General features: G+C 39.5%; 4 protein-coding genes across 5 annotated transcripts; 1 reads left to right on the top strand and 3 right to left on the bottom strand.

Annotated features, from left to right (window-relative positions):
- The first annotated feature begins 687 nt into the window (after positions 1-687).
- On the top strand, positions 688-3856 carry rpl6 (ribosomal protein L6). Its single transcript, XM_070833238.1, has 6 exons — positions 688-860; positions 962-1060; positions 1401-1544; positions 3183-3231; positions 3368-3552; positions 3676-3856. Exons 1-6 carry the CDS (start codon positions 714-716, stop codon positions 3826-3828), a joined length of 777 nt encoding a protein of 258 aa, XP_070689339.1. The 5' UTR covers positions 688-713; the 3' UTR covers positions 3829-3856.
- Positions 3857-4551: 695 nt separating this feature from the next.
- On the bottom strand, positions 4552-6832 carry dynll1 (dynein, light chain, LC8-type 1). 2 transcript variants are annotated; one of them, XM_070833241.1, is made up of 3 exons: positions 6747-6832; positions 5816-5954; positions 4552-4945 (listed from the first exon to the last, which is right to left on the bottom strand). In XM_070833241.1, exons 2-3 carry the CDS (start codon positions 5945-5947, stop codon positions 4808-4810), a joined length of 270 nt encoding a protein of 89 aa, XP_070689342.1. In that variant the 5' UTR covers positions 5948-5954; positions 6747-6832; the 3' UTR covers positions 4552-4807. The 2 variants fall into 2 exon arrangements, with proteins under 2 accessions (XP_070689342.1, XP_070689340.1); XM_070833239.1 differs by having other exon boundaries at positions 6751-6825.
- Positions 6833-7558: 726 nt separating this feature from the next.
- Positions 7559-12663, bottom strand: polb (polymerase (DNA directed), beta). Its single transcript, XM_070833559.1, has 14 exons — positions 12478-12663; positions 12111-12168; positions 11444-11510; positions 10826-10900; positions 10660-10718; positions 10449-10498; positions 10236-10287; positions 10060-10114; positions 9903-9975; positions 9729-9799; positions 9527-9613; positions 9314-9381; positions 8861-9000; positions 7559-8719 (listed from the first exon to the last, which is right to left on the bottom strand). The coding sequence occupies exons 1-14, from the start codon at positions 12536-12538 to the stop codon at positions 8625-8627; spliced, it is 1011 nt and encodes a 336-aa protein (XP_070689660.1). The 5' UTR covers positions 12539-12663; the 3' UTR covers positions 7559-8624.
- A 953-nt stretch (positions 12664-13616) lies between these two features.
- On the bottom strand, positions 13617-16824 carry enkd1 (enkurin domain containing 1). The gene is made up of 8 exons (XM_070834236.1): positions 16773-16824; positions 15808-15898; positions 15325-15549; positions 14967-15139; positions 14761-14874; positions 14403-14545; positions 14028-14164; positions 13617-13887 (listed from the first exon to the last, which is right to left on the bottom strand). The coding sequence occupies exons 2-8, from the start codon at positions 15890-15892 to the stop codon at positions 13727-13729; spliced, it is 1038 nt and encodes a 345-aa protein (XP_070690337.1). The 5' UTR covers positions 15893-15898; positions 16773-16824; the 3' UTR covers positions 13617-13726.
- Between the last annotated feature and the right edge of the window lie 533 nt (positions 16825-17357).

Raw genomic sequence — 17357 nt, forward strand, 5'->3', positions numbered from 1 at the left:
TACTGTGGGGTTAAAATCTGTTTTCATCTGGGTTACTGAATAAAAAATACAGTCTCCACATATCAGGATACGAATCTGTGTGTTTAGACGATGCGTTAGACATCATTATTACAATGATTTGTCCGTAATGTCTCTGTAATTATGATCAATTTGGTGTAGCACTCCGAGGCCGCCGGCTAGCCTTCGTGCTACAACATTGGCTAGCTGGCTAATAGAAACGTGTTGTCTTCCTTAGTCCTCTGTGCTGTTTGCCAATTTAATTCCGCTGTCATTTACTTAGGTTTTCCTTATAAACCTTAAATTGTCACTTTAAGAAGGCTCCGTGGTTGGCCAGCTAGTAAAGCTGCTCTTCTGTGCTATGTTGCTAATTGCTAGCTGACGCTGCTTGTCATGCCTCTTCTGCATTGGAGATGGCTGCGGTGTTGAGCAGTCGACCAAAGTCAATCATACTAATAGTAATATACATTATGGTCGTGATGTTTTTGTTGTTTACCAATGCATTGTGTAATTCTGACTAGGAGCATCGCGTATATAAAAGTGCTATTGAAGCAGTACTAATTTTCTGTAGTTTATACCAAAATCTCACTCCTATGGACCAGTGTATCGTCTAACTGAGGCTGGAATATTGGAATATTGATTAACAGCAAATAAAATCCTATGACACTGCAAACATTGCTGTAACAAGTATACTAACATTTTATACTTTTTGTCAGATGGCAGAGGGAGACAAAAAGTCTGCCAAGAAGAAGCATGGGAGCCGCAATCCGGTTCTGGCCCGGGGCATCGGCCGCTACTCCCGTTCCGCTATGTACGCCCGTAGGGCCATGTACAAGAGGAAGTCTAAGACCACTGAGACCAAGGTGAGGGAAGATCTGTGACACTCTACTAAATGAATGAAGCCATATGCACGTCACACTTGTTGGTTGTGTCTTGCTTTGCTGATGATTTGCTTCTGTTTCAGGTGGAGAAAAAGATGAAGGTGAAGCCCCAGGCCACAGTTATCAAGACTGTTGGAGGAGACAAGAATGGAGGCACTCGCGTTGTCAAGCTGCGCAAGATGGTGCGTAATGTGCGATTTGATTTTGTTTAATTGCCATTTGGAACTGCAAATGTCATGCTGGTAGAAATATATGTAGCACACATGAAAAATCCAGAACGTATGGCAGAGTGAGGGGTAATGACCCCAACATATGCTATCGGAGATTTTCCTACTAGAACTATCATGAGCACAATGGTATGCAGCATTTTTCCGTTCATCTCATAAATTGATGTTAGCTGATGCAGTGCTGTCATGGCTTTCAGTTGCAGAGAATGCACTTGTTTTGGTAATTTTATGTGCATGTCCTACAACCTAGAATTAACATACTACAATGTATTTTTATGTGCCCACCCTACTGTAGCCCCGCTACTACCCCACAGAGGATGTTCCCCGTAAACTTAAGAGCCATGGGAAGAAGCCCTTCAGCCAGCACAAGAGAAAGCTGCGCACCAGCATCACCCCAGGAACTGTCCTCATTCTGCTCACTGGTCGCCACCGTGGAAAGGTGAGAACCGTTTCCAACACGTCTTGTTGATGATTTGAATGTTCTTGTGCATTAGTAGAAATGATTGACACAGGCAGCGTTTGAGATGTTACTGGGCAAATTTTCAATCAGCTTTGTATCAGCACAATGTGGGTAGTATTTGCTATTAACATAATGTCTACCTTCCCTACATATTTTCTGCACAGAGCTCTCCTGTTCTCCTTTAGCCTGTTTACCATTTCTGGGGTTTGATTGAATAACGGACTTAACAATAACATTTCTACTGTTAATATGTAAATGGCTCTAGAGCCAATAAATTTTGGTTAATCTAGCTACAGGGTAATGCAGTTTGCAGGTAACAGACTAAAGTTAAACATAGTACATTAGCATAAACAACCAATAATGTAATGATGCAAAGTAGCTCAATGCTAATAATTAACAGATGAACATGTCATGTCCCTTGTATGACGAGGTGCAGCCGTGAAATATCAAAATTAGAGTCCAATATGGGTACTTGAAGATGTGGATCTGCTTCTAGGATAAACAGGATCATCTCCAGCAAAATTTACAAAACTGACTGGTCCTAAACAAGTTTTGGTCATTAGAATCTGTAAAAGCATGATCTAATCCAGATGTAAACAAAGGGAAACCTCCATTAAAATTTGACACCTCAATGAGTTGGCATCTGTTCCAGTAGATGGACAGGTCCCATGCTGGCTTCTCACTAGACAGACACTCATATGTATATGTTTAACAGTTCATCAGTAGTCAACACAATTTACAACTTCATAATCCATTTGAGGTTAAATGCACACACTGCACTAGTTGGTCATAACTGAGTGGAACTTATTTAATTAAACTAAAAGTACAGTGTATATATAAATAAGCTTTAAAAATTGAGTACAATTGAAAACAGACGTTATAAGTCGATGCGGCTGGAGCGATGTCATGTATGTAGTGTTCTTCTTCAGCATTCTGTTTAATGCGCTGTTGGGCGACAGTTGGCTCACCACTTGTAACACGCCAACATTGGTGGTGTTTTTACTGACTGATCATAATAGACTTTTTCTCCTGAACTGTCCTTGATAAGACTCTAAAATAGGCAACATAATGACAGTACAGTTAATCACCATCAGTTGTAATGGTCATTGAGGGCATGGTATCAAAAGATATTTGCATTAGAACAAAAAACAGCAGCGCATCCTTATTGTGCATGAAAACAAGCGTGCTGGACACAACACTATAATCACACGCCCGCAGTACCACAGACATTGTCCCTCCCTCCCACTCAAATGCTACATGGGTAATGTTATGGAGGCATGCAAGCGTGCCCACTCACACTCTGAGCAGTGGCTGACCTAAATAATGTTTGAGCTGTGAAACTGACGGGCAGAGAGCCCTCTCAGTACAGTGAGGAGTGTGTTCTCCTGTCTAAATAGCTTGGCACAAAAGTGGATTGCAGCTACTGAATTGTCTTAACCAAATGGCACAAATGCTTTTCTGAGCTCATTACTGGAGTTGGAAAGTGAAAGGATCCTTCTCTTGTGTTCAGGTTGGCACTTAATATTGTATGTAGTGGTTGATGCGGTAGCTGTGTGTAAGCAGGAATAGTGTCTTTATACTAATGTTTTTTTTTTTTTTTTGTTTTTTTTTTTTTAGCGTGTGGTGTTCCTGAAGCAGCTCTCTAGTGGTCTCCTTCTCGTCACTGGTAAGGATGGACACTCAGCATTTGTGCACATCACAGCTGAATCATCCATAATATGAAGCTGTGGCTCTGGCAGCATCATGTTGGGCGTCTTTTATACTCCTATTCTAACAGTGTTTTCTCATTCTCGTTCCTCTAGGCCCTCTTGCCTTGAACAGAGTTCCCCTGCGCAGGGCTCACCAGAAGTTTGCCATTGCCACCAACACCAAAATCGACATCTCTGGCATGAAGATCCCCAAAACTCTGAATGACTCCTACTTCAAGAAGAAGAAGCTGAGGAGGCCCCGTCACCAGGAGGGAGAGATCTTTGACACAGAAAAAGAGGTGAGCTAGTGTTTTGTTTTTTTTCTCAGAATGAATGACTGCAGACATCTTGACTATTTCAACAGGACTTGGGACCTTGTGGATTTGATGTCTGACTCACTGGTTTTCTCCTTCCGTCTATAGAAGTACCAGCTGACGGAGCAGAGGAAGGAGGACCAGAAAGCTGTTGACTCTCAGCTCCTGCCCCTCATCAAGAAAGTACCTCAGCTCAAAGGGTACCTGCGCTCTTCCTTCTGCCTGTCTAATGGTGTCTACCCGCACAAGCTGGTTTTCTAAACGTGTTGAAATAAAGAGTACCACCGTCTCCTGCCCTCTGTTGCCTCATTTGTGCTTAAATTGTGTAATTGCTTGGATATTTCCTTGCCTGATGAGACAAACTTGCAGCAGTACAGAATATAATGTGGAATTTCCACAGCTCAAATGGTAAATTCAACCTGTAGTTTCATTAAATTTACCCATATCAGGTTTTACTGTGTGGATTAGATTCCCTGGTGCCTGACTGAAAGTTAACACTTCAAGGTTGGTGCTTCTGAAACGCATCATACTGGAGCTGCCTGCACGATACAGTAACTAATGTTGAACCTGTTGACCTCAGAATGATTAAGATGCTGCGTTTAAGACATTGGTTGACTTTCCAGATTTGATGTCTTAGGTGTCATGCTTACAGGGGATGTCGAGTCAGTAACCTGGCTACTACAACTTCACAATATCATCCCGTTTGTACTGTTTGTGTTAATCTATATGCATGTCAATACCACATGGGCTGCCTCCTCCAGCAGGGTGCACAATGATCAATGAAGTTTGAACCTGACATTGGTTCTCTTAACTACCAAAATTTAACAAACATACTTTGTCTGGCATCCCCAAGGTGATACTTTTCTTTCCCTTTCATTTTTTTCAGCACCATAACATTTAAAGATAAGATTAAAACAAGTAATGTTAGCCATTTGGGATTTTGAGTGTAATTGTTGCACTGCAATGAAAGGACCACACCAGACATTGGACCCAGACAGCTTAAAAGCTACACTTTAATTAAAAAAATGACATGTCTAATGTAACAGGACAAAAATAAATACAAGTGTTTCATCTCTTTAACATGGCCACGTTTTTTTTTTGTTTTTTTTTAATCTTCAAAAACAATGTATAAAGCAGCACAGAAAAAGGCAGCGGCCCCTTGCCAAGGAATGATAAGTGCCTTTGTCGAGTCAGTCAGTACTGTATTTATGGTCAGCTGATGTAGAGAAAGTGCTTTCCCTCAGCCAGACTTGAACAGCAGAATGGCCACCTGACCCAAGTAGAAGTAAATGAAATGCTTGGTCTCATGAGTCACGTAGCTGCCGAAGTTTCTCCCAACGATGCAGTGCCAGGTCGGGTTATACTTCTTGTCGAACTCCTGTGTGGGACAGAGATGCATCGTGTTCATTAAACATGTGTAGAGGAAAAGAGACAAATCTCCATGCAAGCATACAACGCTTAATGAAGCATGAACTATGGTAGATGTTCAAGGAGTAAATACAAGTGACAGACCAAATTTATCATTCATGGTTTAATGGGCTACACTGCAAGTAAGAAGTACAATTTTCAGCAGTCAATGGTTGTTACTCATGTTTATCCTCAAAACAATTTCATGATCACAGTAACATTAAGGTAACATTTTTTTACCTTAATTCTCAATAATGATATTACTAATAAGAAATTGGTTCTAAAAAAATGGTTCTAGTTGAGTGAAATAAACAATAAATGCTTCTGCCTATTTGACACAAAGCATTTTCTGTTTGCAATACTGTTAGTCATCATATTGAAGTTTTACCAGCAGTTTCAAACCACCTCCATGTGGTGTACATTTACTAAGACTCAAAGGAATGCATCAAAGATAATTTGACAGCTCCACCCAAGTTTTTATACCTATTTCTAGGACACTTCTACATGATGGTTAGAGGTGTGCCCCCTCTGACACAGTGCAGGAATGCCACCATGGAGATAAAATATGTGAACATGTGGCTGCTGCAGGACAGTTAGTAGCCAAGAGGAACAGGTTTCCTCAGGAAGGGAGGAAACAACTGTAAATACCAGGCTGGGTGTGTAATGTCGATGATGCACAGGGTGGTTAATTTTTGAGTGCAAAACATCACTGCAAAAGCTGTCAAACAGAAACGTAAGATTTTGCCCACAAAACAGCCGTTCAAAGTTACACTGAGTGACGTTACTGTTCGACTGAGACTAAATGGGAAATGCGGAGTGCGTCAGCAGTGATTTTAATTACCTTTTTGATGTATGCAGCGATGTCTTTCTCGATGTTGTACTTCTCCAGGGCCTGTGTGGCACACTCAACGGCATCCTGCTGCATGTCCTCCGACATGTCGGCATTTTTGATCACTGCCTTCCTTTCAGACATGGTTGCCCTGGGAAACCAAAACACAGCGGAGGATTCATCATCTTCACAAGCGCATTGGCACGCACACAAACACACACGCGCGCGGGCACACACACTCAATGCAATGGACAGGATAGCCTGAGCATCCCAACAGTCCTCATCATCGATTGACTTCACTGTATGGAGAGCATAACGGGTCTTGACAGGCAGTGAAGGAGAAAAAGCCTTAAGTTAGTGGCGAAGCTATCATTACATAATAACTGACACATAATATCTGAACTAGCCATTTCTACAAGTGTTACATAACAACTTCCATCAGCGGCAAGCTCGCTGGATGCGCGCTCTGCGTAGTTTCTATGGATACGCAGGACATTTGAGCTTATCTTCTCATATTTATCCGAGGTTTCTAAAAGAATCCTATGAAATATGAACCTGCAAAACTAAAGCACATTTATGCAACAACATAGCCGTTAGAAAGTGGCGAAAAAGGCAAGACACATCTGCTTCAGCATGCACGGTACCAAAAATAAACACCATATTCACATGATGACCCAGCGTTCGGCGTAAATAGGAGTTTACATTATCTGAAGTTAAGCGTAATGAGGAGGAAGGTTTGCAAGCAACACTTTCCCCACATGCATTTTCAGTGATGAGCCGTTGGTTAGCTAGCGGTTAAGCACGAAAACTAGCTGCTCATTCATCCCGCAAAAGGAAAAAACACCGATTGACTGCAAGCACAGATGATACCGTTTCGATAACACTTAAGGCAGAATAAATTCACCATCCTGTAATTTTCGCCGTGCGAAATTCTTTAACGTACCTACTTGTCTAGTGTGTTGTTTGTCTAGTTTTAAAGAGACGACCGCTCCTGTAGTGACAACTCCCGCGAAGTGGTTGACACAAAAGTAATGTGGGTGTGTAGCGGTAAGAGACTGCTGCCTCGACGTGATCCCATTGGCTGATATTAATGCACAAGGCGCTGTCATTGGCTCATTCAGGCCTATCTTTCTGGTGTTTCTGCCTGCATTTTATTTCAGACCATCATGCTCTGCGGCACGGTCGTTGCTAGAGCAACCGTTGTAAATAACGTGTTCGTGCAGTGGCCCAAGCCCCGCTGGCGATTTTACTTTTAATTTTTGTCCTTTTGATAGTATTTTGTATACAAAAAAAACAATAGAGAACAAAACTACCATGAAACACATTTGTCGCAGAAAACTGACATACTAGCTTACTGACATTACTTATTTCGAAATAAAAACGTACATTTATCGTAAAATATAACCTAGGACTTAACTCAATATAGCAAGTCGTAAAAAAATTGTTTTTATCTTACGGGTACTGAGAAGAGAAAGTAAAAAAAACATTTGTCATCTTTAAAATCTGTTGTTTATGCAACAGGCAAGGAAGCCATAAATTGAAGGATTTTGCTGTACACAGAAATTATATGCTGTTTAAGTGTGGGCACTTAATTTGTTCTATTTCAAACTACTAAAACTACTACTATTTCTAAGTACACTACTAAGTAGTATGAAGGTATGTTAGGAGTACTATAAACACATTTCCGATTTTGATTTTTCAGGAGATTGTAAAAACAAAGTGAAAATAGATAAAATTACATTTCTACCCATTTATTTCACTCATACACACTGGAAGCAACACACAACTCCATTGCTCCCCATTGTTTTTTTTTCTTAATCACTATCTGAAATGTTTATAATCATCCACATACCAAAAGTCCCCAACCTAATATTCAAGTTTTGTGACAGATTAAAATACTGTATGCACCAAATAAGATAAAGTATTTCGATAACCTGGTTATTCCTTTTATTTACTCGTTTCAAAATACCCCCCTGAAAAGCACTGAAGACACTTTAAGGCCTGACCTAACACACAATCATTTTCACACAAACACATACAATAGCGTCAAGTCTACCAGGGTAACAGTCATATTCACACATCAATCAATAACCGAAGAAAATGTATATTCTCATTTGTCAACAGTTCCATGTTCATTTTGTACCAAGTCAATAACTGAAAGCAGAAACTGAGCCCATTTTCCACAAATACTGCTTGCATCATTGAAGTTCTCCTTTCTAATTCATTAGTTTGAGTGAATTGGAGAGAAACTTTTGCATTATGAATAAAAAAAACTACTAAGTTGTTTAGTAGTGCAACTATGATATCTTGATAAAAATCTTGACATCTCTTAGCCAAAGTGTTAAAGAACATTACTGTCAAAATGCTTTGATAGTTTTCAACATTGTTCATGATGGACGAACAGCTGAGACAGAGGCCAGTCCAAATTTAGATTGCACCTCTTAGGTTATGTTATAATCTGTTTTTTGGTATATCAAAATTAAATGTATAAATGTGGTGAAGAAAATAATAAATTACTGCTGAGCATGATTTACAAACTTACTTAAAAATTGAGACCATGGGAGAACTAACCCTATTGGTACAAATGAAATACTTTTTAAAACAACTTTGCTCCGTAGATCATGTATGTATTTAGGTTAAAAAAATCATTCATGGGTATGATTTCAACTTGAGGTGGAGAAAAATGTTCAAAACAAATAATTAAAATGCCTTTTACACTTGCTTTCTTTCCAATAACAGAGTTGAGTGGCACACTAACACACAATTGTACACATGCATGTTGTTTGCAGGAAAGCTGTAGCTTCAAATACAGATGAAACTGTCACTCGCTGCGGTCCTTGGGCTCTCTGTATTTGTAGTGGATGTAATCAAAGATGTCTCTCTCACTATCCACCAACAGAGGCTCTCCTGCCACACCTACAACAGATCCACAGAGACAGAAACAGCTGATATTTAAGGCTGAAGACGTGAATCATTGGCTACCAACAGATGACAGAAGTCACACAGGGCTGGAACAGAGTTCAGCAGATTCATCAGACATGTTTGACCCAGACTCACCAGTGACTCCAAGTGGCCGGATGGTGTACTCATTAAGAGTGAAGCCTTTCTCCAGAGCATGAGTTCTCATGTTTTTATTGAAAATGTCACTTCCTGTGAAATACAGAACTCCACAGTAGTACTGGTCCTTGGGAATTAACCTAAGGGAAATAGAGAAAGGATGGGTTGAGAATAAATAAAACCAGAAGGATGCCTCTTTACTGAATTTGATATCCAACTGCATGTTACTGTGCCTGTTCATTGTTATAGAAGGTAGAGGCGATGTTATGATGGAAGATCACAGATTTCATACCCTCAACAAAATGTTTTCTTTCTTCTAGCATCACAATGAATCACTACCCACTGATTCAATCCAGGGTGAATATATGTGCTATAAATATATATGTGTGTAAATGTGCCAAATGCCTACACTGTAAATGCTGAGGGCAATATAAATGAGGGCTAACATATCACCTAATATCAATACGCCTGTGAAGGTATTCCTCCTCATCTTCATCACTCTGCTGCAGCTGGCAGACGCCCTACAACAAAAACAAGATCCAGCACATCGTCACCACAGTCATGCGGTTCATGGTTTGGGTACAGTTACTGCACTAATTGCATTACCGATTACAACACCAAACACACACCGCTGAGCACATGAGAGAAAATAAGCAGAGGCCTCACCATGAACTTGGTGTCACCTTTGGACAGCGTGTCGGTCACAAAGCCAATCGACTCCAAATGCTCGACCACAGCATGGAGGAGCCTGGGCTGGAAAAGAAGATAAATGGGCCAAAATTGTAAAAGATAAAAAGCAATTGAAATTAATGGCCATATAGTAAATTTATGACAGGATGAGTGAAACACAGCAGTCACAAGCCTTTACCTGCTTCTCTGTCTGAGAGGTGTAGTTTGGGTGGGTCAGCAAAATATCAATATCACCACTCGATGCTGCACCTGAAAATTATGAATGTGTAAATCAACATAACAGTTACCAGTCTTTCCAACTCCAATGTTATCTGAACATCAGCTGTAATAAAATGTGATGGGGAAGTTTTACCTCTCCTGTAACTTCCACAGATTGTTCCAATATAATCTGTGCCAATTGTCTCCAACTCTCCAAGAATCAGCGTCTAAACAAAAACATACAGCCAGTAAGAAAACTCTAGATAAAACTCATTTTAACATAACAGAAAAATATAAGTGATTGATCTCACCTCCATCTTTTCCATTTCAGCTCGCGGAATCCTTTTCTCAAATTCCTCAAAGTACCTGAATGAAACATAACTCGTGCGTCAACAGAGGATGACGTTAAGATATTCAGAATTTATTTTGATGCAGATGAATCACACATGTAGAAGAAAATATTCTGAGCACATTCAGCCAAACCTACTTGAGTCCAATCTGCTGATGGTGGTTTAGCTTGTGCTCAATCTTTTTCAAATCTAAAAATACAGCAAAACATAAAGAAAATTGCTCATTTGAAGTAACAGCAAAGCTACATTTACATTGTGCACAACATTCTTGAACTAAACTGTATGTCAAATATCATATAAAGACATACAGATAAAGAATGAGATAAACATTTGACCCATTTTAAACAAACCTTCTAAAGTCTTCACCCCTTCTTCGAAAAACTTCCTGGCAGCAGCAGGACTAAAGTCAAGACCAAAGAGATGTTGTTTGTTACATGAAGCTCATACAGTGAATCTAAATTAACAAATAAATCTAAAACTAAATCAAAATCTGTCACTGTGAATGTCCACAGAAAACATGTCATAACATTTATATTTAGATTAGTAACACTTAAGACATACCCTATTCCAGTAACTCTGGTGAGGAAATTGATGGAAGAGCTGGTGTCATCATTTCGAATCTAAAATATAAAAGTAATGCAGTCTGTGTAATGTGTTTAAGTTAAGCTATTATTAAACACATACACCATGTAGCATCTGTCATGTCTTCCCACGCCCCAACACTAACCTTTTCCAGTTTCCGTAGTTTTCCAGTCTGTAAGAACTCATCAATCTTTTCTGCTATTTTAGCTCCAACACCATCCTGTTGAAATGTGAAAACAAACATGAGGACACTGAATAGTGCGATCTGCAGCAGTTACGCAAGATGTGCAGAGTAGCTGTTGAAAATTATTTTCAGGCAACAGCAGAGGTCAACACACAACCACACCCATGTGAGCGTATTAGTGGTGATGGGAGTCATTTCCAGTTTACAGGTACAATTCCACTGAAATTAACATAACATCTAAAAGTAGGACATATCAAGTCTACTGTTCTGGCCCAGTTAAAAAAAAAAAACTTGGGCCAACACAAAACTCTGTAATGACTGCAATCTGGAAAGTGAAATATGGATTATTATGCTTATAGTGAGAAATCATGGTGATTCCCTTTCTATGGATCTATGATTATCATGAGTTACACTGGACTGAATACGTTGCTGTGTCTCAGTTTGTTGTTCATACACAAAATGTCGTCATGCATTTTTGGACCATTGTTACTAGGTCAGATTTTCACATTTTTTGTGTGCCTCTAAAATTCACTAATGTGTTTCTTAGGAAGACCTTAAAACAAATATCAGTTTACAAACCAGTTTCTTGGCCTCTTCGCCACTTTTGATTTTGTTAGGGTACTTGGAGATGGTAGATGCTGCTTTCCTAGATGCGGAATAAGCAAAATTATTTATAAAAATTATATCAAACAAAAACAAGATTAAACAAGAGAACAATATATAAAGAAGCAAAAACATGTGGTGATAGAGGGCTCCATGTAGCATCAAGCGTATCATACATTGACTTGCCAGTTTATTTGCTAACACTAACTAAAATGTACGCAGTCTAAGACAATGACTCCTTCCTTCCATAAAGGTTTTCATTTTCAAGTTTTTTTTTTTTTTTAACTATTTCAACTTTTATGGTCATTTTGAAGGCTGTAGTTTGTAGTCACTACAATATAGTCTGTGTAATACAGTCTGTGGTTGTAGTGCACGTTGCATTATAGAGATGTGTGTTTTTGTCCACACCACTGATATCAGTGAGGGTAACCTAAATCTTTGAAACAGCTTCCTCTCCATGTTGGTCTTCATGGTTTCATGGAGTGACCTTAAATTGAACCTATTGCGCATGATAAACTAGCAATTGAGTAGTAATCTTTAATACATACAGCATTAATGTTATCATACGCTATTTTTTTATATGAACAATAAAGCCACATTCATAAACAAAGCACATCTCACTGCTGAGACTCCAGATGCTTACCTGTAAGCATTGTACTTGTGTATCGCCCTGTTAACGTTTTTCTCGTAATTGGCCAACTCTGGAAACAGAAGCAGGAGACATTTATTTATCTCATAGTCCTGTAGTTTATAACCACTGATTTAGGAAAAAGCCAACTCAGCTCAAGACATTTAAATGACCAAGCGACTTATCAGCTACAGACAAGAGAAACTCCAAGCAACCTCAGATGACAAACGCGAGAAAGACGCAGCATTAATTAGCACATTATTACAGATGTACACTACTTGTACGAGGACATTTAGAGGTTATTTTTTACTTAAAAACAGGACCAAGCTGTCACGCTAGCTACTGTTAGCTAAGATCAACCGCCTGGCTGCTATTCACGTACCGACAAGAAAGTCTGTTATTCCCTCATTTAGGGATTCCTGCGGCGCTTTCCTCTTGCTCATTGTTGACTTTACAAGCTCTCAAATTTCTGTAGGAAATTTAAACTGTCGTATAGGCATGCACAAAAAGTTACAACCTATTTGTGAATTTGGTTAGCCTCTGACTAGCTCCTTAGCTAGCTCAAGCTGAACAATGACCGAACGACGTGGAGGGGGTCGGACGTGCGTATTACGTCATCGAAACCCATGACGACATCAATGGCGTTCAATTTCAAATAAAAAGAAGGCAGTGACTTTAAATTAATACTAGAAATTATTAGTACACTAAAACTACATATAATCAGCAGCTTTCTACCAGCTGTTTGAGGGGAGACTGTATTTTTTTAATACAGTAAGTATTTTTTGTCTTTTTTAAATTAAATAAAGTCCATCTCCCCCCTCTTTCAACTTCAGGTGCATTATTACGATTATTGTTGTCACCATGAAGAAGTACTTCAATCAGAATCATTGTGCAGTCCTGCCTCACGTTATGTAAATATCAGTATAAGGTAGATGAAGCACTAAAATCCAATATGAGGAGCTGTGCTATTTGTGTGGAGAGTTGTATTTTGGCGATTTAGAGTCCCATAACATGGAAGTTACTGAAAAAAAAGCCATTATTTAGTGTGCTACATTAAATCAATTTGGTATAATTTTTAATAATAATTTTCACCAATATTGTCAAGTCAGCATGAAGGCATTTAAAATAGTTTTTGTTTCAGTTAAACAGTAATTCACTGATGGTCAATAAATCAGCCTGCTGCAGTGAGTTAAGCATCAAGGCAAGAGGGGAGCTAATGTCCTCAACCTTTCAACACTGGAAGAAACTGAGTAAGATGACCCCACTGGGTCTGGAGTGAATGTCTGTCGTATATCTAACTTTCCATGACTCCACAAAAATGTCTTCATTACACAAGAAATCACATCTCAGCAGATGATACTTAAGGAGATTATGTTTTTTAGTGTTACGTTTACAGTGCACATGCTGATGTATTCTTACAAAAGAAAACTGCATATTATTCAGTAGAATTATAATGTTCAATTTACAAAAAGCAAACATTTTCTTAACATTAAAACAACCATCTATTTCACAAGGTTCAGTGTTATATTCCAGAATGCAACTACAAAATGAGAATCAATCTCAATAAAGCAGTAGATTTACAGGTGCAGCTCCTCTTCTTCCTTCTCCCTCCTCCTTATCCTTCTTGCGTGTTATGCATCTATTTTTACATAAACTTTGTCCCTGGAGAATATTTTAATGGCCTCCTCAATTTCAGAGAGCCTACAATCGAGATGAGCCCGACGTGAGCGAACACTCAGGCTGTCGGCTTTGAGAGGCAGCGACAGCAGCTCGGTCACCAGGGAGCGATGGGCTGAGGACAAAATAATCAGCAACAACAAAATAATCAGCAACATAATTAGAGGAGCAGAAATACACTACACATGTTGTAGTTAGATATAATATTGCCATCATTAATGTATAGGGCAGAGATGAGGAGCAACAGAGACATACTTTCTTTGAGGGACTTCAGTGTCTCCCGTCTCCTGCTCTCAGGCATCAGGGTGTGACCAGCTGGGACTGTAGGATCAGGTGCGTTCCTCCTCCTGTCCTCTTCCTCTTTAAGCCACTGCTCCTTCCTTTCTGCAAGACTGAGTGTATGTATTCGGGACAATGAGAGGGAGAACAGGAATAAGTGACAGCAGTAAAAGGGTATCAAAAAATGTCAAAATCCATCTCAGATGAAGAAATGAGTGTTTATAAAATTGGCTACTCAGTTAAATCCAAGGCCCTTTATTGGCATGACTGCATACCAAATAACGTTGCCAAAGCATATTAGCATAGATTTGGAGTTAATCAGGAGGTAAGACATGACATAAGAATACTCACTACTGAGGCACCTGCCCCTTGACTGCACTGGGGACAGGCTTATCTTGAAGGTTTGTCAGTGACCAGGAGCGACGCAGCACAGTTTTTCCTGCAGCCCGAGCATTATGTTTTATGAAGTCTATTGTCTGGCCTTGCACCTGTAACTGTTTCCACATGTAACAATGGATGGAATTAAAACACTAAGGAAATATTGCAGACACAAAGCAAAGTGAGCAAATGCATATTCATGCTATTTGTTTTGTAACTCTTCTCTTTTGGTCAACCTTTTGCCAAACATATGGTGAAATCAATATACTATACTTCTTATTGTCAGATCATTTGAGTGTGTATCAATATGTAAACATTTATTAAGTCTCACTTGTAAAGTCAGGTCCTGTGAGGAGCTGCAGGATTTTGGTCTTGGTGGAGCAGAAACATTGGAGTGGGCCCTCAGAAAGTTTTGACACTGTGGTTTGGCAGTTGGACTAGAAACCTGCATGAAAAAAAATGGATTAAGAGTGATCCAGAAGAAATTTTCACAACTCAAAGATTTCCATCTTTAGCAGATATGCTTTGCAGATATACCTGTGGCTGGACCATCACCCTGGATGGGACGTTCTGGTATTTGGAAGAGGTCCAAAGAGCTTTGACTGGTACCGGACGAGACTGTGCTCTCTCAGCCTCCTGCTCTTTGCAGCGTCTCTGGATCTCCCTGAGCTGACGCACATTCTCTTTACCAAAGTCATATACTCGCTGCTCTGAGGGTCAAGAAACGCAAAAGTTATTTTAATTAACTTTTAATTTTAAGACGTAATTAGTATTCTCCATAAAACTCTTACTCTCTTACTAAAATGTAAAAACTAGAAATGAGTAGATACATGGATGCCGTCCTTCAAGACAAAACATTGCTATGCTCTTTTCATAAACAAATTTACAGACTTACTCTGTTTGGGAACAGGGGTGATAGAGACACCCTCCAATTTGAGTAGTTCCCCCACTACCCCTCTCTGCCCTCGTTCCAGAATATGAATGGCATTAGGGCCAATACGGGGAGGATGTGCTGGGATACGAGCACTGTAGCAGCTGGGGTACAACATAGGGTCTGGAGCGAGTGGCCCTGAGAGCAAGGTCAAAGTCCCATCATGGTTTCCCTCTAAACGGCCACGAGCTGAAGAAAGAAAGAAAAATGAAACATGAGGCTAATGTTCGATTCATAAAACAACAAGTTCTCCAAATGTGCAATCACATGAAGAGAGGATGTTGCCTAAAATCACAATGGTTCCATCAATTCAAGTCATATTGGTGTGATATCTAATTAAAGAGGATTTCCTTCTTAAGCTTACGATAATTGAATTAACTGCCCAAAATAACACAGACTATTTCACAGCGGATTTTAATGAAGCAAAACCCAGAGGTTCCATCTAACCTGAAGCAGGTCGTTTGTAGTACTGAGGAAACAGAGAGGGATCAGGGGGGATTGGCCCGCATATTGATGAAGGTCCCTCACACATCTAAAGCTGCAAATTGTAAATAAAAAACACGATTAAAGACAAACACAGATTTCCCAGAGTGTGGTTAGTATTACTGTTTAACAAGCAATATATTATTGACCATTTCCTTAGGCCTACAGGTGGTGTAATAACTGCACTTTTAACAAAATAAAAGCCCTTGAGGGCTTTGAACCAAACCGGCTGGCTGAATTTAGTTAAGTCAGATGCAGGGTGGATATAGACTCTAGTGTAGCCATAATGTTACATCCAGCGTTACATGGCTTGCTAACGTTACCTAACTATAGCCATTGTTAATTAGCTTGTTGTAAAGTTAGCTAGCTGTTTATCAACACAACCTCTGCCTGTCGGCGTTGGAAAACATTAACATGCGTTCAACGGTAAATATATGTGATAGCTGACCAAACAAACTGCAACCGGTTAAGCTGCATAAAGTAATCAAGTTTAATCAGTTTACCCTGTAATATCGTCTTGTTTATCAGATGAGGATTTTGTTCACGCAGACTGATGACGCCGAGGTATCAACGCTTGTTTAATGTTCTTCACCATGGCAACGGGGCAGCCGCGCACAGAACTACACCGTATAGAAGAGAGACGCTTCCCAAAATTGAATCCAACTCTCCCAAAATCAGGGTTATCAGAAGTAAGACACGGACACAGCGGTAGAGTACAAACAGCAGTCTACAAATAGTGTGTTACTCCCGACTAATTCGCAATGAGTGTCGCGTAAAACTGTGGAGCATTAGTGCCAAACTAGCCTTTAAGGCCTGGACATAAAGTGAATACTGACGATTACAGTAATAATATTAATAACAACAACAATAACAATGTGATAACAATATCAATAATACTACTCATGGGCAGTTAGTCTTAATTTACTTACTTATGTTTCGCTGTTTTTGACGCAGTTTTCAGCTCTAGCAGGTGCGTTTCTGTAGTAATCCGGCAGCTTCCTGTTTATTTAAACTTGAAATTTGTCTTCCCCGAGTTTTGGTTCTCAGGTTTAAAACTGACCCCTCTTAAACCAGTACAACTACCACACCCAATGGCCCTAACCTTATCTGTACCTAACTTTAATTAAAAAATAATAATTGGATTGCCGGAGGGTGCTCTTACAAGCACATCGAGCACATTCACAGATTAAATACCGCCTTACAGACCAAGTTTAGGGCTAAAATCCCTCTGCAGTTTTAGGATACAAACTAGAGGTCATTGCCCCCGAGCGGTCTGAAAGTCTCATTACACCAAAACAAATGCAGCATATCCACACTTAAAGTTGTTATAATAATATAAATGTATGATAACATTTTGCCATTGTAGTGAATTGCAAGCATATTCTTAAGATCTGTGCTGCTGCAGTCCATGAACCTAAAATTTGACTCCATCTTAGACAAATCTGATCTTTTTTCTGATTTTTTAGTGTTTTTGGAGTAAATAGAAAATGCACCAGGGTAATAGACAATTTATA

Source organism: Pempheris klunzingeri, chromosome 7, assembly GCF_042242105.1.
Source record: "Pempheris klunzingeri isolate RE-2024b chromosome 7, fPemKlu1.hap1, whole genome shotgun sequence".
NCBI classification, from domain to species: Eukaryota; Metazoa; Chordata; class Actinopteri; order Acropomatiformes; family Pempheridae; genus Pempheris; species Pempheris klunzingeri.